Below are 21524 nucleotides of genomic sequence, written 5' to 3' on the forward strand. Positions count from 1 at the left end.
GGGGGGGGTCAGCCCAAGGGCAACCGCGAGGTCGGTGGCCATCACTCGGGTGCGCCTGGACCCGGAACCGCCATGCCCCGGGGGGGGGGGGGGGGTTGGACGGCTCGCGGGAAGGGGAGCGAGAACGCTCCGACAGCTCCTCATCGTCATCTTGGTCGTCGAGGCGGAAGGGCGAGAACGCCGGTGGTGGGAGTCGTCGCCACCGCCCGGGCCACCCCCATAGTGGCTGTCGTCGAAGAAGCGGGGGCGGCCGACGTGGTTCGGTGGCTTGGGGCAGATCTTGAGGTTGAATCCCTGGTCGTTGAAGAAAACGCGGACGGAGGCGCGGAGCTTGGAGGAGTCCAGGGATTTCACCTTGACCCGGCTTGTGGAGCGAGAGCTCATCGACCACCACCACCTTGCCGAGGATCTTGGACATGTTGCGAATAACTCGCTCGGATCGGGCAATGTCGGGGAGGCCGGCGATGAGGATCCACGCCGTGTCCAGCACCGCCACCGCCTTGGGATCCCACTTCGGCTCAGAGATGTCCACCACCAGCTGGTTGAGGACCAGGGTGATGTTGCCGTTGCGGGTGCAGTACTCCATGTTGATGGCGTCCGGGAACACGACCGTGAAGGTGTTGGCAGAGGTGGGGGCAACCTGCCAGTCCCACTCACACCGGCACAGGTGGTTGAGCTCGGCCTCGATCATCTCAGGAGAAGCGACGCCCTCACCCACGACGGAGACGATCGCCATGAGTGAAGGGGAGGGGGTGGGACGTCCGGCACCTCAATGTGGAAGAAACCCATGCCCTCAATGCCGTGGCCGTACATCATGAGCTCCTCGGCACCGGATGATAGAAATGATATGACTTTGTGGCTGGGAACCAGATGAATACTGATAGACAGAGAACTTGGAATCAGCTGCATGATGATTAACTCGTAGCTGCCCAATTAAGACGTGCTCTCTAGTTGTGTGCTCTCTAGTTGCTGTAACAATACTGTTGAGTCGCGGGAGAGACGTACCCTTGGCTCTCTCTCTCTACGTGTGGGGGCTCGGAGTTCTCTGGCTGGAATGTTCCTCCTCTTCTAGGTCATGGCCATGGGCTTGGGCCACATGGGCTTAAGTGGAGATGGGCAGTAAGGCCCATACCAGTTCAACACGCCTAGATATCTATCATCCCCATCTTGTCGCATGCCAAGTTAGAATCCTTTGTTCTCAATCCCTTTGTCAAGCAACCTACAAACTGCTGCCCAGAGCTGACATGAGTAAGGCTGATGATCCTAGCGTCAAGTTTCTCATTAATGAAGAAGCGAACAATTTCCACATGTTTTGTCCTATCATGTTGAACAGGGTTATTAGCAATGCTTATAGCTGACTGATTGTCACATCACATCTGCAAGGGTCCCTTCCTTAGAAGTTTCAACTCGCTTAGGAGGTGCTTCACCCAGAGCATCTCACTCAACCCTTGAGATAAGGCTCTATACTCGGCTTCTGTAGTTGATTTAGACACCACTATCTGTTTTTTGCTTCTCCGTGACACCAAATCCCCCCCCCCCCCCCCCCCAACACACACAGAGTAGCCAGAAGTTGATCTTCTATCATCGTGACAACCATCCAGATGTCCACTCTTTGCAAATCACAACCCTTTACCCGAAGTGCCCTTCAAGTATCTGAGGATTCTGTGCACAGTATTAAGATGCCCACTCCTTGGTTCATGCATGTATCTGCCACCACTTGCAAATCACAACCCTTTACCCGAAGTGCTCTTCAAGTATCTGAGGATTCTGTGCACAGTATTAAGATGCCCACTCCTTGGTTCATGCATGTATCTGCCACCACACCCAGGCATACGAAATGTAGGGCTTGGTATGACACAAGTACAATAATCTCCCAACCACTTGATAATCTTCCTTATTCACTAGCTCTCCAAATTATGCTGTCACTTGATGATTTTGTTTAATGAGAGTAAGGGCTGCATGACATCATGCCCATGTCACGCAAGAGATCCAAGGTGTATTTTTGTTGGCACAAAGATATTCCCTTCTCTGTCCAAGCCACTTCATGCCTAGGAAGTATTTTAGGTTGCCCAAATCCTTTGTTAGACCTTTGAACCTGAGCATTGATAGTTGTGGATGACACTAGGAGAGTTGGGACAATTTTCGTTGGTTTATTTCTCACACAATGCCATGCCAACCTGAGGGGTTGGGGTTACATACTTATAGGCTGCTAGCCAGCCAAGCATATGCTGAGATGCTGCTAAGATGCTAGTCCAAGATGCTAGTCTAAGATGCCAGTCTAAGATGCTATCCTAACTGACAGTCCTTGATGGTCAGGAACTCTATCCTAACTGCCACAAGGACCATGTGCTGCAGCCCCACAACGACCCTAGTACACAGACTTATCCATCATTCTCCCCCTGAGTCTTGTACGTCGTCTTGTGGGAGAGTTGAATCATCCCAATCCTGGAGCAAAGTTCGAGGAACTTGACCCTCCCAAGAGGCTTGGTGAGCAGGTCTGCGAGCTGATCCGTGGTGTTGATGTAGCTCGCCTCGATGCTCCCTTCTTCCACACAGCTGCGGATGAAGTGATACCTCAGTCGGATGTGCTTGCTCCGTTCGTGGAACACGGGGTTCTTTGCCAGGGCCAGGGCGGACTTGCTGTCCACCAGGAGCTGCACCGTTCTGGTGTCTTGAACGAGAAGATCACCAAGCAGTCGAGCGAGCCAGAGCGCCTGAGTGCAGGCGGTGGAGGCCGCGATGTACTCAGCCTCACAGCTGGACAGGGCCACCACCTGCTGCTTGACTGATTGCCAGCTCATGAGACACTTGCCGAGGAAGAAGAGGATCCCGCTCGTGCTCTTGCTGGTGTCGATGTCGCTGGCGTGGTCGCTGTCGCTGTACCCGACGAAGTGTGCCGCCCCCGGACACCTAGGGTAGTGGAGGCCGTGGTTGAGGGTCCTTGCTATGTAGCGGACGATCCTCTTCACTGCCTGCTGGTGTTCCGACGTCGGTCGCTCCATGAACCGACTGACATAGCCGACGGAGAATGCCTAGTCCGGCTGTGTGTGGGTGAGGTAGCGAAGGCTCCCCACAAGGCGTCGGTATTGCGTAGCATCCACTTCCTTCGTCGTGCTGTCGCGGCTCAGTTTCAGCCTCTCCTCCATTGGAGTGAGAGCTGGATGGCAGTCGGTGAGCCTAGCTAGCTCAACGATGCGCTTGGCGTAGGCGGACTGTCGAAGCGCGATCCCGGAGTGGTCCTGGTGCACCTCAATCCCTAGATAGAAGGAGAGGAGCCCCAGATCACTCATGTGGAAGGTGGCCTTCATGTCTTCCTTGAACGCCGCCACTTCTGCATCTTTGGTGCCGGTGATCACCAAGTCGTCAACATAGACGCCCACCAGCAAGGCATTTCCTCCACTGCCCCGTCGGTAGACGGCAGCCTCATGTGGGCTTTGCTCGAAGCCCATCTTCTTTAGCATGGAGTCCAGCTTGGCGTTCCACGCCCTAGGTGCCTGCCGTAGGCCATAGAGGGCCTTGCGCAGGCGGAGTACCTTGCCCTCCTGGCCGCGATGTACTCAGCCTCACAGCTGGACAGGGCCACCACCTGCTGCTTGACTGATTGCCAGCTCATGAGACACTTGCCGAGGAAGAAGAGGATCCCGCTCGTGCTCTTGCTGGTGTCGATGTCGCTGGCGTGGTCGCTGTCGCTGTACCCGACGAAGTGTGCCGCCCCCGGACACCTAGGGTAGTGGAGGCCGTGGTTGAGGGTCCTTGCTATGTAGCGGACGATCCTCTTCACTGCCTGCTGGTGTTCCGACGTCGGTCGCTCCATGAACCGACTGACATAGCCGACGGAGAATGCCTAGTCCGGCTGTGTGTGGGTGAGGTAGCGAAGGCTCCCCACAAGGCGTCGGTATTGCGTAGCATCCACTTCCTTCGTCGTGCTGTCGCGGCTCAGTTTCAGCCTCTCCTCCATTGGAGTGAGAGCTGGATGGCAGTCGGTGAGCCTAGCTAGCTCAACGATGCGCTTGGCGTAGGCGGACTGTCGAAGCGCGATCCCGGAGTGGTCCTGGTGCACCTCAATCCCTAGATAGAAGGAGAGGAGCCCCAGATCACTCATGTGGAAGGTGGCCTTCATGTCTTCCTTGAACGCCGCCACTTCTGCATCTTTGGTGCCGGTGATCACCAAGTCGTCAACATAGACGCCCACCAGCAAGGCATTTCCTCCACTGCCCCGTCGGTAGACGGCAGCCTCATGTGGGCTTTGCTCGAAGCCCATCTTCTTTAGCATGGAGTCCAGCTTGGCGTTCCACGCCCTAGGTGCCTGCCGTAGGCCATAGAGGGCCTTGCGCAGGCGGAGTACCTTGCCCTCCTGGCCGGGAATCGCAAAACCCGGTGGCTGATGCACGTAGACTTCCTCCTTCAAGTCACCGTTGAGGAATGCCGACTTGACATCCATGTGATGGACACGCCAGCCCTCCTGGGCAGCCGGCGCAAGGAGAAGTCGCACGGACTCCATCCGTGCCACGGGGGCGAAGGCGTCGTCAAAGTCGACTCCTTCCTGCTGCAAGAAGCCTCGGGCCACCAGGCGAGCCTTGTGCTTGATGATGGTGCCGGCTCCATCCCTCTTCAGCTTGAACACCCACTTAAGGTTGATTGCGTGGTGACCATGAGGGAGGTCAGCGAGCTCCCAGGTGCGGTTTTGCTCGACCGCATCCATCTACAACTGCATCGTGGCGCGCCATGCCGCATCTTTCTCGGCCTCTGCAAAGGACCGTGGTTCGCCGTCCTCACACGCGAGTTGTAGCTGCGCCTCCAGGTCACGTGGCATCAGTCCCGGCACCGGCTGGTCGCCGAGTAGATCATCCATCGTGCGATACCGCAGCTGTTCGCCTCCATAATACGCGTCGACCCGCTCCTCGTCGTGAGTGAGCGGGGAAGCGAACTTCATCGGGTTCTGCTCTGCGTGAGCTGGTGCTGATGAAGACGAACCCGGAGTGGTGACTGCCGGGGCTGGAGTATGCGGCGTCACCAGTTGTGGTGCCGTCGGCGTAGCAGGCACCGGAGTCGATGTAGTTTTGGGGGCCGGGGTAGATGTGCCCGGTGAAGAGGAGCTGCTTGCTCCCCCGGCTTCCTTGAAGTGGGCGTACTCGACAATGAAGTCGTCATACGTCGGCGTCGAGCCGTCGTCCACCGCCTTGTCCCATTGCCACCCTCGCCCTTTGTTGAACACGACGTCTCGCGCCGTGCGCACACGCTGTGTCTTTGGGTCGAGGATGCGGTAGGCCTTTGAGCCCTCCGCGTAGCCGATGAAGACTCCCGGAGTGCTCCTGTCGTCGAGCTTGCCGATGTGGCCGAGCTCCTTAGCGAACGCAAGACAGCCAAAGACCCGCAAATGGGAGACCGCCGGCTTCCGCCCATGCCAGGCCTCGTACGGTGTCCTGCCGTCGAGTGCCTTTGTAGGCGAGCGGTTGAGGATGTAGACGGCCGTCAGCACCGCCTCTCCCCAGAAAACAGCCGACATCCCTCTCTGCTTGAGGAGAGCCCGAGCCATCCCCACAACCGTCTGGTTGCGCCGCTCGACGACTCCGTTTTGCTGCGGGCTGTACGGCGCGGAGTAGTGGCGCTGGATGCCCTCATCGGCGCAGTACGACGCGAATTCAGCCGCCGTGAATTCACCGCCGTTGTCAGTGCGCAACACGCGCAATTTGTGGCTGCTCTCCGCCTCCACACCAACCTGCGCGCGCCTGATGGCGTCCGCCGCTTCTCCCTTGCTGCCGAGAATCATCGCCCACATGTAGCGAGAGAGATCGTCGACGAGCAGCAGGAAGTAGCGTCGACCTCCTGGTGTGACTGGCGTCACCGGGCCGCACAAGTCTCCGTGCACGAGCTCCAGCTTCTCCTTGGCCCGAAAACTCGCCTGTTGGGGAAAGGGGAGTCGTCTCTGCTTCGTCAGTACGCAGATGTCGCAGAACTGCTCCACATGGTCGAGGCATGGCAGGCCTCGTACCATCTCCTTGGCACTTAGACGCTTCAGGGCCTCAAAATGAAGGTGCCCAAAGCGCTCATGCCATTGCCACGCCTCGTCGTCCCGACGGACAGCGAGACAGACCGGTTGTGCCACCTGCACATCAAGGACGTAAAGTCGATTTCCACCTCTGGGTACCTTGGTGAGAAGGCGACCCTGGCGATCCCAGATGCGTAGAACCCCATGCTCAATTAGCACGCGTGAGCCGTTCTCATCCAGCTGTCCCAAGCTGATGATGGAGTTCCTTAGCGCGGGGATGTAGTAGACACCGGTGAGCAGCCGGTGCTCTCCCGTCTTGGTGGTGAAGATGACGGAGCCGACGCCCTTAATTTCCACAGCGGAGGCATCCCCAAACTTGACGGAGCCTCGCGCATCGGAGTTGAGCTCGGCGAAGAATTCCCTTCGACCGGTCATGTGGTGGGTGGCGCCGGTGTCGAGGCACCACCCCGTAGTCTTGTCCTTCCCGGAGCCATCGCCGAGAAGAGCGTGCGCTTTTGGCTCGTCGAGGTGGATGAGAGCTTTTGCGACTGGTGTCGCTGAGGATAGCTCAATGCTTGCATGAGCCATGAACAGAGCCGTCTCTTCCTCCTTCGCCTGTGCGACGTGAGCCTGGCCTTGTCGTGGTTGCCGACACTCATTGGCCCAATGGCCAAACCGGCCACAGTTGTGGCAACTGTTGTCTTGTGCCGGCTTCGGCTTGCCAGCGGCGCCGTCCTTGGCGCCTCCGCGGGCGTCACCTTCGGCACGTCCTTGTGCCCTGCCCGGGGGGCCTCTTCGCGTCTTACGCTGCTTGCCACGCTTGCGGCCGCCCGTCGTGGAAGAAGGCTCCCCCTTCTTCATGTCACCAAGGCTGGCATCCCACGGCTCCCGAGCTAGGAGCAGCTTCCCGCCGGTGGTGATGGGCCCCGAGGAAGGCTGTGGCTCGTCGGTGTCGACGACCTTGAGGCGACCTATCACCTCCTGATTGTCATCGTGGAGAGGTCCAGCAAAGACTCGATCGACCGAGCCATCTGCTTGTATTTCTCGGGGATGCACCGAAAAAGCTTCTCGACAGCTCTCTCCTCGGTGTAGGTGGCATCACCAAACTTCACCAACTTCTGCAGCAGAGTGTTGAGACGGAGAGCAAAGTCATCAACGTCCTCACCTGGCTTGAAAGCCAGGCTCTCCCACTCCTTACGAAGTGCCTGCAGAGTGGACTTGCGAGCACGGTCGCTGCTGATGCGTGCTGCGGCGATGGCGTCCCAAGCTTCCTTGGCAGTCCACTTGCTGGAAAGCGAGAACTGCATCTCGGGCGGGACTGCGGCGATGAGGGCGTCCAGCGCCCGTCGGTCCTCTTGGTGGTCGACGTTGCTCTCTTGGACTGCCTCCCACATGCGCCGCACTTGGAGCCTGACCTTCATGATCCCGGCCCATTGACGTAGTTGGTTTTAGTGAGGGTAGGCCACCCAGCACTGGGACCAACATCCCTGACCACAGTCCGGACCTCGTAGAGGCCGCGGTCCTGGTCGTTGCAGCCGCCGTCGCGGTGCGCACCTCCACCTGGAGCGCGGGCGTGCTCGGCTGCCCACTGCGCTGTCCGCTCTAGTGCCACTTTGGCGTGGTCTGCGTCAGCGCCGTCGTCCGCAGGCGCAGAGCTGTTGGAGCTGCCGTAGCCGCTGTGGAGTACCTTGGCATCCGCCGTAGCCTCACGTGCTGCTGCTGCTGCTTCTACCTCCGCCCTGGCTGCTTCTACCTCCGCTCTGGCTGCTGCCAGCTCTGCTGCAGCCAGCCTCGACACCCTTGCTGCCGCAGCAGCTGCTGCTACAGCTGCTCGCTCACGCTCCTCTGCCACGGCGCGCTCGGCCTCCTGCCGACGTCGTATGCTCGAGGTAGCCGTGTGCTGAGAGCGACCTGCAGACATGGCTTGCTGCAGGGGGGCTGTTGCGTGAAGAGGAGGCTATTGAAGACGAACTGCTGCTCGACAGTCCAGAGGGAGGAAGGTAACCAGAGACAGACGGAGCAGCTGCTGCTATCGACTTAGGCTGCTCACAGGAAATGCTCATGGTACAAGATAACTTGGCTCTGATACCACTTGTTAGACCTTTGAACCTGAGCATTGATAGTTGTGGATGACACTAGGAGAGTTGGGACAATTTTCATTGGTTTATTTCTCACACAATGCCATGCCAACCTGAGGGGTTGGGGTTACATACTTATAGGCTGCTAGCCAGCCAAGCATATGCTGAGATGCTGCTAAGATGCCAGTCCAAGATGCTAGTCTAAGATGCCAGTCTAAGATGCTATCCTAACTAACAATCCTTGATGGTCAGGAACTCTATCCTAACTGCCACAAGGACCATGTGCTGCAGCCCCACAACGACCCTAGTACACAGACTTATCCATCATCCTTTACCTCAAACTCCTTGCTCAGGCACCCCTTCAATCTCTCTATTTTCTCCTTATCATCTCCAGTGATGATAATGCCATCCACATAAACTGCAAGAATGGTGATCTTTCGATCAAAGTGTCTAGTGTTAGAGTACTATATATATAGCCATGTAACCTTTTGTATTTACCCCATTGCGTAAGGGGTTTTCTGCATATTTACTGCACCTGTACATGTATATATACTGGCCTATGGCCTCATGGGAATACAAGTTGCATATTCCTAACATGGTATTAGAGCTAAGGTTTTTTTTAGCACGTGCAACTTGTGCTTTTTTGATCCCGTTATTGTGTCGGCCGCCGCTCCTATTTTCTCCGGCCGATTGCTATCGCGTCGTGTTCTCTCTCTCGCCGACGCTCACGCTCGTTCGCTCCACATGACACAGCAGTTCGGCAGGCCCCGATCTAGGCAATCCAACCGCTGACCGCCCAACTTCCCGATCCAGCGGGCGGTTGCTGCTCCTCCCGACGTCCCGATCCAGCCACCAGCCCGAAGTCTTGATCCAGCGGGCGGTTCCCGATCCAGCCAAAGTCTCGATCCAACCGCCAGGTTCTGCCCATGATCCAGTCGTATTCGATCCCGCCACCCACCGATCTCCGCCGCCGGCCGCCGGATTCGTTCCCCTGCTGCATCAGGTGAATTAATCCACCGCCGTCTGTTTCGTTGCTGGGCTGCATAGTTTTCAGTAAAAAAAAGAGAAAAAAAGAAAGAAAAAAATGTCTACTACACCGGGCTATATTGCAGTTCCTCGTTGCCCGCTGATCTTTGATGGCACTAACTGCATCGAGTTTGTTGGCTTGATGCGCATTCATATGCATGGCATTCGTCTCTGGGGCGTTCTTTCTGGCGAGGTCCGTTGTCCGCCGTGTCCGGTTCCTCCTGTGGCCCCTACTCCGCCGACGCCACCAGTTCTTGCTGCGGATGCTAATCAGGCTGTGAAGGATGCAGCTAAGCTTGCTGCTGATGCTGCCGTTCGTGCTTATGATGAGCAGGTTTTGACTTATGAGGAGGCTCTTCACACTTATCATGAGGCTTTGTCTGCTTACACTCAGTGGCTTGATGATGATGCTCGTGCCGCCGCTGTTCTCACTGCTAGTGTTCTGCCTCAGTTTGCCTCTGAGTTCCTGGGCCTCTCTACCGTAGTTGAGATGTGGACCCGTCTTCGTCAGGGCTATCAGCCTTCTGGTGATGCCTTATACCTGTCTGTGGTCTGCCAGGAGCATGCTCTTCAGCAGGGTGACTCCATCGTTGATGATTTCTATGCACAGAGTTCTGCTATCTGGCGTCAGCTTGATTCTCTTCGCGCTGCTGGTTGTCGTACTTGTCAGTGTTGCCAGGCTCTGCGAGCTAATTTGGAGTTTCATCGTGTCTACGAGTTCTTGTCTCGGCTCCGTAAGGAGTTTGAGCCCCAACGCGCTCAGTTGTTTGCTCGTGGCCGTATTTCTCTCATGGAGGCACTTTCTGAGATTCGTGATGAGGAGACTCGCTTATCTGGTGCTGGTTTACTTGAGGTTCTCTCTGTGCTCGCTACTCGAGCTCCTGCTATGCTGCCTGCTGCACCGATTCCTTCCGGCTCCAGTGCTCCACCGCCATTGCCCACTCCTACTAGCGGTCAGGGCCGCTCTCGTCCTCATTGCGGCTACTGCAACAAGGATGGTCATGTTGAGTCTCAGTGCTTGCAGAAGAAGCGTCAGCTGCGCAAGGCGCGAACATCATCTTCAAGGATGTCTCCTACTTCGACATCTTCAGCCACCGCCTTGACTGAACAGGATATTCTGCGACTTAAGCGTCTACTTGCCGCTTCAGGTTCTTCTTTGACGGGTACTGCAGGTTCTGTGACTGATGCTTCCCGCCTTGAGCAACCACCATCTACACAGTCAGGTATATCCCCATGGGTTCTGGACTCCGGAGCTTCTTTTCATATGTCTTCTCATTCTTCCAGTTTGTCCTCTCTTAGATTGCTTGATTTTCCTGTTCATGTACTCACTGCTAATGGTACTCCTCTTTCTGTTGCTAGTCGAGGCAATCTTACCACTTCTTCTTATTATGTTCTTGATGTGGCTCATGTTCCTCGACTTACCATGAATCTGTTTTCTGCTGGTTAACTTGCTGATTCTGGTTGTCGCGTCATTCTTGACGTTGACTCTTGTTCTGTTCAGAATCGTCCACGCACACTTTGGTTGGGGCTGGCCCTCGTCGCCGTGACTCTCAGGGTCTTTGGGAGTTAGACTGGCTTCATGTTCCTTCTGCTGCCACCACTATCGCCAGTTCATCCGCTTCTGTCGCTTCAGCTACCGGCTCCTTCCAGCAGTGGCATCATCGACTTGGTCATCTTTTGTGGTTCTCGTTTGTCATCTTTAGTTCGTCGAGGTCTTCTGGGGTCTGTCTCAGGAGATATCTCTTTAGAGTGTCAGGGTTGTAGGCTTGGCAAACAGATTCAGTTACCTTATCCCACTAGTGAGTCAGTGTCTCAGCGTCCTTTTGATTTAGTCCATTTTGATGTATGGGGTCCAGCTCCCTTCGCTTCGAAAGGGGGCCATCGATACTATATTATTTTCATAGATGATTTCTCTCGTTATACTTGGCTTTATTTTATGACCTCACAGTGAGGTTTTGTCTATCTATAAGCATTTTGCTGCCATGATTCACACACAGTTCTCTTTGCCCATTCGTGTGTTTCTTGCTGACTCTGCTGGCGAGTATATTTCCAAGATGTTGCCTGGTGTTCTTGCTGAGCAGGGGAGTCTTTCTCAGTTCTCTTGTCCTGGTGCTCATGCTCAGAATGGTGTGGCTGAGCGAAAGCATCGTCACCTTCTTGAGACGGCTCGTGCGTTGATGATCGCCGCCTCTCTTCTGCCTTAATTTTTGGGCCGAGGCTGTCTCCACCTCCACCTATCTCATCAACCTTCAGCCATCCGCTGCTCTACAAGGTGGTGTTCCCTTGGAGCGTCTCTTTGATCGTTCTCTTGATTATTCGGCGCTTCGTTTGTTTGGTTGCGTTTGCTATGTTCTTCTTGCCCCCCGTGAACGCACCAAACTGAGCGCTTAGTCCGTTGAGTGTGTCTTAGGCATAGTGATGAGCATAAGGGCTATCGTTGTTGGGATCCTATCGGTCGTCAGATGCGTATTTCTCGGGATGTGACTTTTGATGAGTCTCTTTCCTCACTTTTCCTAACACACCTATCACTCCTATCGAACCCTTGTCTATTCGTCGTGCTATCCATCCTATTGTCGATCCACCATCACCATCTCCCATGGTTTCCTCACCTTGCCTGTCACCGGATTCTGCACCTTCATCCCCGGCGACTTCTTCGTCTCCATCCCCTGAGTCTACCTTGGATCGGATTCTTCCATCTTTTCCTCAGTATTATACTCGTCGTCCACGTGTCGTGGATGCATCTACTGATGAGCCATCTACTTCTGATGTGTCCTCTTCCTCCTCTCGGCCTACTTATGGCTTGCGTCCTCGTCCGCTTCCGCCAGTTGATCGCCTTGGTTTTCCAAGCGCTGGTGCTGCTGTTCTTGAGCCGACTTCTTACCGTCAAGCTGTTGTTCATCCCGAATGGCAGTTTGCGATGGCAGAGGAGCTTGTTGCCCTTGAGCATACCGGCACGTGGGACCTTGTTTCTCTTCCTCCTGGTGTTCGTCCAATCACTTGTAAGTGGGTCTACAAGGTTAAGACTCGCTCTGATCGTTCTCTTGAGCGTTACAAAGCTCGTCTTGTGGCTCGTGGTTTTCAGCAGGAGCATGGTCGTGATTACGATTAGACTTTTGCTCCTGTGGCCCATATGACCACTGTTCGCACACTTCTTGCCGTGGCCTCTGTCTGCCACTGGTCTGTATCTCAGCTTACGTTAAGAATGCCTTTCTTAATGGTGAGCTGCGTGAGGAGGTTTACATGCAGCCCCCACTTGGGTATTCTGTTCCTGATGGCATGGTATGCCGTCTTCGTCGCTCTCTCTATGGCCTTAAGCAAGCCCCTCGCGCCTGGTTTGAGTGTTTTGCCTCTATGGTGACTGCCGCTGGTTCTCAGCGAGTGCTCATGATCCAGCGTTGTTTGTCCATCTCTCAGCTCGTGGTCGGACTCTTCTTCTCTATGTCAATGACATGATCATCACTGGTGACGACCCCGAGTATATTGTCTTTGTGAAGGCTCGCCTTAGTGAGCAGTTTCTTATGTCTGATCTTAGCCGTCTTCGCTACTTTCTTGGGACTGAGGTCTCTTCTACCTCTGATGGCGCTTCTATTTCCCAGGAAAAGTATATCCAGGATCTTCTTGCTCGTGCTGCTTTTACTGATGAGCGCACTGTTGAGACTCCTATGGAGCTCAATGTTCACCTTTGTGATACTGATGGTGACCCTTTGCCTGATCCGACTCGTTATCGTCATCTTATTGGGAGTCTTGTCTATCTAGCTGTCACTCATCCTGATATCTCCTATCCGGTCCATATTCTGAGTCAGTTTGTCTCCGCCCCCACTTCGGTTCACCATAGTCACCTCCTTCATGTTCTTCGATATCTTCGAGGCACGATCTCTCACCGCCTGTTCTTTCCTCGCTCTGGTTTCGCGTTCGAGTGCAGAGGCTGAGTTGCAAGCTATGGCTCTTTTGACGGCAGAGGTGACTTACGGTGGTTACTTCAGGACTTTGGTGTTTCTGTCACTACCTACTATACTCGTCTGACAGTACAGGTGCTATTAGCATTGCGCGCGACCCTGTGAAGCATGAGCTCACCAAGCATATTGGTGTTAATGCTTTCTATGTGCGCGCTGGTGTGCAGGATCAGGTTATTGCTCTTCAGTATGTGCCTTCCGAGTTACAGTTGGCGGATTTCTTTACGAAGGCCTAGACTAGAGCGCAGCATGGCTTCTATCTCTCCAAACTCAGTGTTGTTCATCCACCATGAGTTTGAGGGGGGATGTTAGAGTACTATATATATATAGCCATGTAACCTTTTGTATTTACCAGCATAAGGGGTTTTCTGCATATTTACTGCACCTGTACATGTATATATACTGGCCTATGGCCTCATGGGAATACAAGTTGCATATTCCTAACATCTAGAATGCTGATCTTCCGATTAGAGTGTGTATAGAACATCGTGTGATCACCGTTACACTCGTCATACCCCCATACCACAGACAACACGTTTGAACCTATGAAATCATGCCCTCGGTGATTGCTTCGGCCCAAATACCACAGACAACACGTTTGAACCTATGAAACCATGCCCTCAGTGATTGCTTCAGCCCAAACAAGGATTTCTTGAGCGTGCATACCTTCCCTGTGGTCACTGAAGTACCAAAATCTGGTGGTATCTCCATGCACACTTCTTCCTGCAGCTCACCATGCAAGAAGGCATTCTTGACATCTAGTTGATGCAACTTGCACCCATAGTTTGCAACACAGGAAACCAATATTCTTATGTGTTCATCTTTGCCACTGGAGCAAACGTCTCATCATAGTCCATTCCATAAGTTTGACTATATCGTTCCCTTTCCCTCAGGATTCTTAATGGTATAGATCCACTTACAACTCGCTGTTTTCTTTTCTGCCGGCAATGTGGTTAGCACCCACGTCTTGTTTTTCTTCAATGCATCCAACTCCTCTATCATCACTACACGCCACTTTGGATCTTGCTTTGCAGCCTTCCAATCCTTTGGGATGGACAGTTTGAAGAGAGGCAACAAATGTCATGGTCATCACAAACATCATCCTGTGGTAGAGCCTTCCTTGCCACTTCACCCTTTCTTGCAGCTTCACGAGTCTCCTTTCGCAACGCAATAGGCAGTTTCACTGTGTCAGATGAGCTTGCATCACTACCTTGCTGCTCCCCCTGCACTTGAGACTGCCGTCGTGAGTATACCAGGAGTGTGTCAGATGAGCTATGCACTTGTGGCTGCCGTCGTGAGTACACTAGGGGAATCTTCTGCCACTGATCCTGAACAGGAAGCTTGAGATTACCAATCTGAATTGTACCCACTGTTGGCTGGACCTGAATCTGCACATCATCATCAGTGAGAGTACCAATCGGAATTGACCCACTATTGGCTGGACCTGAACCTGCACATCGTCATCAGTGTTAGTGCCCACAGAATCACCCTGAGTGTGAGACGCAGCCTGCTCCCTCACTTGACCATCCTTCACAGAGTGTAAGTGATGAAGCTCTGCAAACAACAAACTTAGATCTGTCAGCTGGTTCAGACTCCTGAAGGTGACATCCATACTGACAAGCCTGCGTTTCTCAGAGGGACACCAACATTTATACCCCTTTGACTTGAAGAATAGCCTAGAAAAACACACTTCACTGCCTGCGGATCTAACTTCCCACAGAAGGTTGGTGATCTCGAACAAAACAAGTACTGCCAAACAACTTTGGGGGAACAACAAACTTCGTTTCTCCAAACATCAACTCACTAGGAGATTTCATGCCTAGTATTCTTGATGGTGTCCATACATTGTATACCTAGTATTGTTGATCAGGTATGTGGCTGTCATAATTGGTTCACTCCACAAGAACTTGGGCACATTCATTGTAGACATCAACGACAGAGCAACCTCAAGAATATGTCGATTCTTTTTTCTGCCACTCCATTCTGGGGGGGGGGGGGGGGGGGGGTCTGGCCAAGATGTTTGATGAAGGATACCTTGGTCAGGCAAGAATGCCCCGAAGGTGTTGTTCACATACTACGTGCCATTACCAGTCCTGATCTCACCTGCACCTGAAACTGAGTCTGCATGCAGGCATGAAAAGTTCTGAAAACAATTGAACACCTCATCCTTGTGACTCATCAAGTAAATCCAAGTCATACGAGAATAGCAGTTAATAAAGGTAACAAAATATTTCATTCCATTCACTAACATCATCGGGCTAGTCCATACATCTGAATGAACAAGCATAAAAGGAAATATGATCCTAAGCCAACTCACATATGAGGCTCTTGTGTGTGTAGCATATTCGCAAGCATCACAGGTCAACTTGCCCTTGCCTACCCCACACATAACATTCAGAAATATTCTACACATCTTATCAAAAGATACATGTCCCATCCTACACTGATGGACATCGCCTGCTTTTGTCCTCCATCGTTGTTGCACATACCAAGTCCGGCTGCACCTCCTGGTCCATATACCAGAGCCCCATACGCCTGGTGCCAGTCCCAACCGCTGGCCTCGTCTGTCGCTCCTGAATCACGCAACCAAAGTTTTCAAGGATTACACGACAATCTATTTGATCAATTGGAGCACTGAGAGAGACCAGATTGACAAGAAAAGCTAGCACATGTAAAACTAAGAGTAGGGAGATGGTTGAAGTGCACTTTACTGTGCCAACCCCTATGACAGGCTGTTTTGTACCATCAGCAGTTTGTATCGTGCCTTTGTGAGCAGGAGGATGCTTATTGTAAGACTCAAATACACACGATTTACTCACAAACATGGTTAGATGCTCCAGAGTGTAGGACCCACTCTGGGGAGCATTCTCATTAGTAGCAAGAGGTGCCTTTTCCGGATTACCTTCATCAGTGGAGCCACAGTGCTCAAAGCCTCCATAGTCAGCATCTACTCCTTTGCCTTTGACGTCCGAGTGTCCCCTTCAACTGCCATGTGTGCCCTCTGCCCCCCTGAGTTTCTCAAGTATCCACCTCTTCCTCTAGCAGTCCTGCCTCTGCCACTTGCCCCTCTGTTATATCCCCTGCCTCTGCCATGAGTTGGACGTTCATACTTCTGGTGACCTACCTGTGGGATCTTTCCACTCCGTCCTCGGTGATTGCAAACGTCGAAGCAAGCACAACCTTCATGTCTGCTTACTCAAGAGAAGATGTCCAGTGAAGACGCATCTCCCTCGCAGCTGATGTCCAGCCACCACCATCACCCTAGGTCCTGCCGCCGCCACACGAGAGAAATGAGAGGGTGAGGAGAAGAGATAGGGTTCGGTTTTGGGGGAGGGTGTGATGTAATGGGAAAAGAAAGTTCCACGTGAGGCAACGAGCGGAGCGAGCCATGTGAGGCAAGCGGCGACGAGCGGAGCGAGTGCGGGTGGTCGTCCTCATTCGGCAAAATTTCCAGGTCTGCTCAACCAGCATCTGGAGGGTGTAATCCATATATGTGGTTGTCTCTATCCCTCATCCTCTCGACGAAACAGGTGATAACAAACTAAAAACTGGCCCACTATATCCCACCCAGGGATAGCCAGTGAACAAAACACATCTAAATCTGTTAATAAGTCGAACTTGGCACAGAAGTCCTAAAATATTATTACCTCGTATGTTCCTATACAATAATCATTTAGCTGTATTAATTGTCTAGAAGGTGCTCGATGGTGAAATCTAAAGAGTTTTTGAAGGTTTTTGTCCTCATGCCTACATTTTAATGTCCTGAAACAAGGGTGGAAAGTTAAACTCATGATCAATATTTTTCTTACCATCTATCACAGTTAGTTCCTAAGCTACTTTGGAAGTTTTGATGCTTACATATTTGTTTTGATACCGTCTGCAATTACTGAACTTGCAGTTGAAGAGGCTGGAGTTAAAGCTGAAGCAGTTTGCTGAAGTCGAGACCTTGGTTTTGAAGGAATGCGAGCAAGTGGAGAGAGCCAAGCAGAGGATTTCAGCTGGCCGTATCCAGGCGATGCGAGCCTGCTCAAATCCCCCGGAAACTAGTCTGCCCACCAGTGGTGGTAGCACTATGTCACCCAATCCAACGAACATAAGCCCTAGACCGTTGGCCATGCCACGCTCCATGGCTGAAGCCACGGTACCAGCGGCATACGCTAATTACATGCAGGGGCAGGGGCATCCACAAATGCCGTTCGTGCAGCGGCGGCCACAGATGCTCTCGTTTGGGCCTCGCTTACCGTTTACGGCTATCCAGACTCAGCCAGTTGCACAGGCGCCGAACATTATGTTCAGCTCTGGTGCAATGCCGGGTTCGGTAACTCCAAATCACCATCCTCATCTGTTGAGGTCATCGTCTTCAGGAAACACTACTCTAGGATAGATAGTTCACAAGCTCAACTTTGTTAGCTAGCTTTATATTGTTCTTACAGGCATCTCAATTTTGCAATTCAATTGTTCGACATTTTCTGTTGACCGTGTGTATTTATGATTAGAGCTCCGTTTGTTTTACGGTCTGCAGAAGACCTTGGAGTGGGAGAGCGTACCCTGTGTTTTTTAAACAGCAAGGGACCAGTTATCGCCAACAGTAGAGAAAATGCAACCGATTTGGTGAACAGTGACTTTTATTCGACAACATTCAGACTTTTTAGTATTTTTGAAACTGAGTAATCACAACGAAAACTGGGACAAGTGTTCATAAAATATTAATATTTTAGTAACCACCGCGGATTTTCTCGGACTAACCAAGTTGATCAACATACATGCCAATTCTGAAAGTTGACTCAGGTCGAAGAAATGCAGTGAAATCTGTTTGATGAGATTACTTTTACATCGCTTGCCGCGAAATGCAATGAAATCAATCGGTCCAGAAGTTTTTTATGCCATTTTGGAATCACGTCTGCGGTAAGGTTGATGAGGGAGCCATGGATCTTCAAGAATCTGTTGGGACCCGAAACCTAAGGTATACAAGTCAAGCCGCATAGAATCACACAGAAAGCCATGGTCAGTGTCCAAACAATATTAGATGTACTCCCTCCGTAAACTATAAACTAATATAAGAGCGTTTAAATCACTAAAGTATATAAGAGCGTTTAGATCACTATTTCTTATATTAGTTTACGGAGGGAGTACAAGTCAAGCTGCAGAGTATCGCGTAGGAAGCCAAGATTAACGTCCGGCCAATATCGGCCTGTATCGGAACCGGCCCCGGACACTATATACTCTCGGAGAGCTCGAAACCAATGGTTCAGAGATGTATCAGAATCGAGCCAACCTGTATTGGAACTGTTCCCAAGCACTATACTCCAAGGAACCACTAGCCAGAGCATTTAAGCTCCCAAACTCTCAATTAGGAGTCGCTTCACCCTGTGTTGAGTAAATTGCCAGAAACCGCTAGAATTACGTCTGGCAATGCCAAAAACCACTGTTTCCATATAAAAAATGTCGAAAACGTCAATTTTGAGTAATTGTTTGCTGAAAGCACTAAACGCTCGATTGAGAGCCGTTTAATGCGAAATATGACAGGTTGGGCCCGCTGTCAAGGCTGACGTGGCACCAAAACCTAATGTCGTCTGCTGGAACGTTAAGTTAACAAAGGGCCCACCCGTTAGTAGACTGCACGTACACTTCACCCTCTTATGCATTTCTTCGAGCGTGTTGCACACAACACGTCCACCGCCGCCCACACTCCGTTCTCTTGCGGCGCACTCGACTGCCGAAATTGCTCCAGCTGGCGAGCTCATCACCGGAGTGCCACCCCACCGCTTACACTCCCTCCCCACCTTGCTCGCCTCGCGCGAGTCCTCCTTTGTTTGATCCGGTCGCTGACCCGGTCGGCAACGGCCATGGCATCGCTGCCGCAGCTCCTAGCGTGTGATGGCTCATCTCCACGGTCCCTAGTGCACTCCGGCAAGGTCAAGAACCAGCGCGTCCGCGCCCCAGTCAGCCCCATGAACCAGCTAATAATCCTTATACTCAACATCCCCCCGCAGTCACAACGGTAGCGACGCGGACGGTGAGACTGGAGAAGAATCCGAAGGCAAGCCGACGGACACCCCCCCCCTCACACACACAGTCGTAACGGTCGACGCATCGCGTAGTCGTGGCTGGACTGGAAACCGACGAGGTTGCTCAAGCAAGGCGGTAGCCCTTTGTGTCGTTTGTCGATGTAGCCGAGAGCGTGGGTGGTGTAGCCGTGCGTAGAACACCGTGGTCGATGTCGAGTCGGGGTGGCCGGTGTCGAGGAAGTCGTCGTGGAGCCGCGGACGCAAGGGGGCGCCGAGTTAGCATGGGCGTAAGTGGTGTCGAAATAGTGGTGCGCCGGAAAGGAGATGTTGTTGACGACGCGTCGCGGCGGGTTTGCCAAGCCCGGGGACACATCGTAGACGAAGACACGTACCGGTGTTGCCAGCACCGGGCATGCGTAGACGGACGAAGACGAAGTTGACGAAGCGCCGCACCAGGCTTGCCAGGTCCGGGGACACATCGTGGACAAAGGCACGCATCGGTGTTGCCAGCACCGGGCATTCATAGACTGGGACCTGCACGAGCTGTACGCCATGTCGAAGAAGTCGGAGAGGCAAGCAGAGAAGGACTCGACGATGGTTGCGGCGCCAATCGGCGCAGGGCCAATGTCGCCCGCGGTTGTCGGAGTAGATGAAGCGGGTCGGGGTAGATGATGGCGACGCTGGCGACGGGCTGGTGCTGGATGAAGACAAAGGGGTTGGACGGGCGGCAGCGGCGGCTACGGGGGTAGCGGCGGTAGCGGCTGAAGAAGAGCGGCGGCGGCTGCTAGGTTAGGAGTGCGGCGGCGATGCTCGAAGTAGGCGAAGAACCCTAACATCGTGACGAACACCGGTGCGGACGGTGGCGTTCCCGCGCCAAGGGAGACGGCGCGGCGCATAACACGGGAAGTCGATGCACGGGGACGGTGAAGTGGACCGCGGGCCGCGACGCTAGGGCCCTTAGGGGCGACGCAGCGGCGGCAGGCGGGTCGGGGCGACGGCGGGAAGACCTCGGGGCGGCGGCGGGGACCATGGGCCTTGACGCTGCGGCCCGAAGGGGCGACGCAACGTCGGGTTTGCGAGTCGGTGCAGCCGCGGGGACGGCCTTAGGACGGCGGCGTGGACCGCGTGCCACGCTCGCTAAGGCCCGATGGGACGACGCAGTGGCGGCACGAGGGTCGGTGCAGCCACGGGACGGCCTGGAGCGGACGGCCTCGGGGCGGCGGTGGACCGCGGGCCGCGACACTATGGCCCGAAGGAACGCAGCGGTGACGGGGGTCGGTGCAGCCAGGAAAGAACCACGGGGTGGCGGCGTTGCGGCCTGACGGGGCGACGCAGCGGCAGCCCGTTGCTCGATCGGTGGAGGGGCGCGCTGAACTCGGGACGGTCTTCACGGGGCCTGCGAAGGCGCGCAACCGATGGGCCAGGTCGGTTGCACGGCGTAGATGAGGCGGTTCGCGGCGGCGGGCGGGTGATCAATCCGATCGCGCGCGAGGTCGGGGACGCCGCCCGGTGGAAGCGAGGTGGCGGAGGAGTCCGAGATGAAGCCGGCGATGGCGGACGACATGGGACGTCGTGCGCCCGGCACCCGGGCTGCCAAAGCAGCGCCGGTGCCCGAGCAGCGAGGCTCGGGCGACCAACGTAGCAGCGGCGCCCGAGCTAAGACAGTCGACGATCCTGACGCCGTCGGGGCCGAGGCCGACGAGGTAGACCGCAGGTCCGTCGTGCAGACGCGGCGGAGGCGGGTGGCGTGGATCGATTGGGGGGCCGACGTGCGAGCGGCGACTATGATTGGCCGCCACATCGCGCGAGGCCGCCGGGTGGAGGCGATGCAGGTGTCCCAGTCGAAGAGGGCGGAGACGGTCGGCGTAGATCGACTGGTGGGCCAGCACGCAGACGGCGGCCATGAGGGGCCGCCTATCGCAAGAGGCCGCGAGGTCGGTGAAGGAGCTGGCCGGTCGCGACGGTGTCGGAGTAGAGGCGCACGGGGGTCTACGGCGGCGGCGGGCGATGATACGTCTCCAACGTATCTATAACTTATGAAGTATTCATGCTATTATATTATCTGTTTTGGATGTTTATGGGCTTTAGTAAACACTTTTATATTATGTTTGGGACTAACCTATTAACCCAGAGCCCAGTGCCAGTTTCTGTTTTTTCCGTTGTTTCAGTGTTTCGCATAAAAGGAATATCAAACGGAGTCCAAATGAAATAAAACCTTCGGGAGCGTGATTTTTGGAACGAACGTGATCCAGGAGACTTGGAGTTGAAGTCAAGGAAGCTTCGAGGTGGCCACGAGGTAGGGAGGCGCGCCCCCACCCTCGTGGGCCCCTCGTGGCTCCCTTGACCGAGTTCTTTCGCCTATATATATTCATATACCCTAAAAACATCGGGGAACAGAAAAGATCGGGTGTTCCGCCGCCGCAAACCTCTGTAGCCACCAAAAACCAATCGGGACCCTGTTCCGGCACCC

At 54.0% G+C, this 21524-nt stretch overlaps 1 protein-coding gene across 4 annotated transcripts in view; it reads left to right on the forward strand.

Moving 5' to 3' along the window:
- Positions 1-17700, forward strand: part of LOC109743092 (SWI/SNF complex subunit SWI3C homolog) — a 31965-nt gene extending 14265 nt beyond the window's left edge. For all 4 annotated transcript variants that reach the window (XM_020302173.4, XM_040386691.3, XM_020302174.4 and 1 more), the window contains exon 9: positions 16945-17700. In XM_020302173.4, the coding sequence (XP_020157762.1) occupies positions 16945-17430 (486 nt within the window). In that variant the 3' untranslated portion in view covers positions 17431-17700. The remainder of the gene's footprint in view (positions 1-16944) is intronic.
- The last annotated feature ends 3824 nt before the right edge of the window (positions 17701-21524 follow it).

The sequence above is a fragment of the Aegilops tauschii genome, chromosome 4 (assembly GCF_002575655.3).
Source record: "Aegilops tauschii subsp. strangulata cultivar AL8/78 chromosome 4, Aet v6.0, whole genome shotgun sequence".
Taxonomy (NCBI): Eukaryota; Viridiplantae; Streptophyta; class Magnoliopsida; order Poales; family Poaceae; genus Aegilops; species Aegilops tauschii.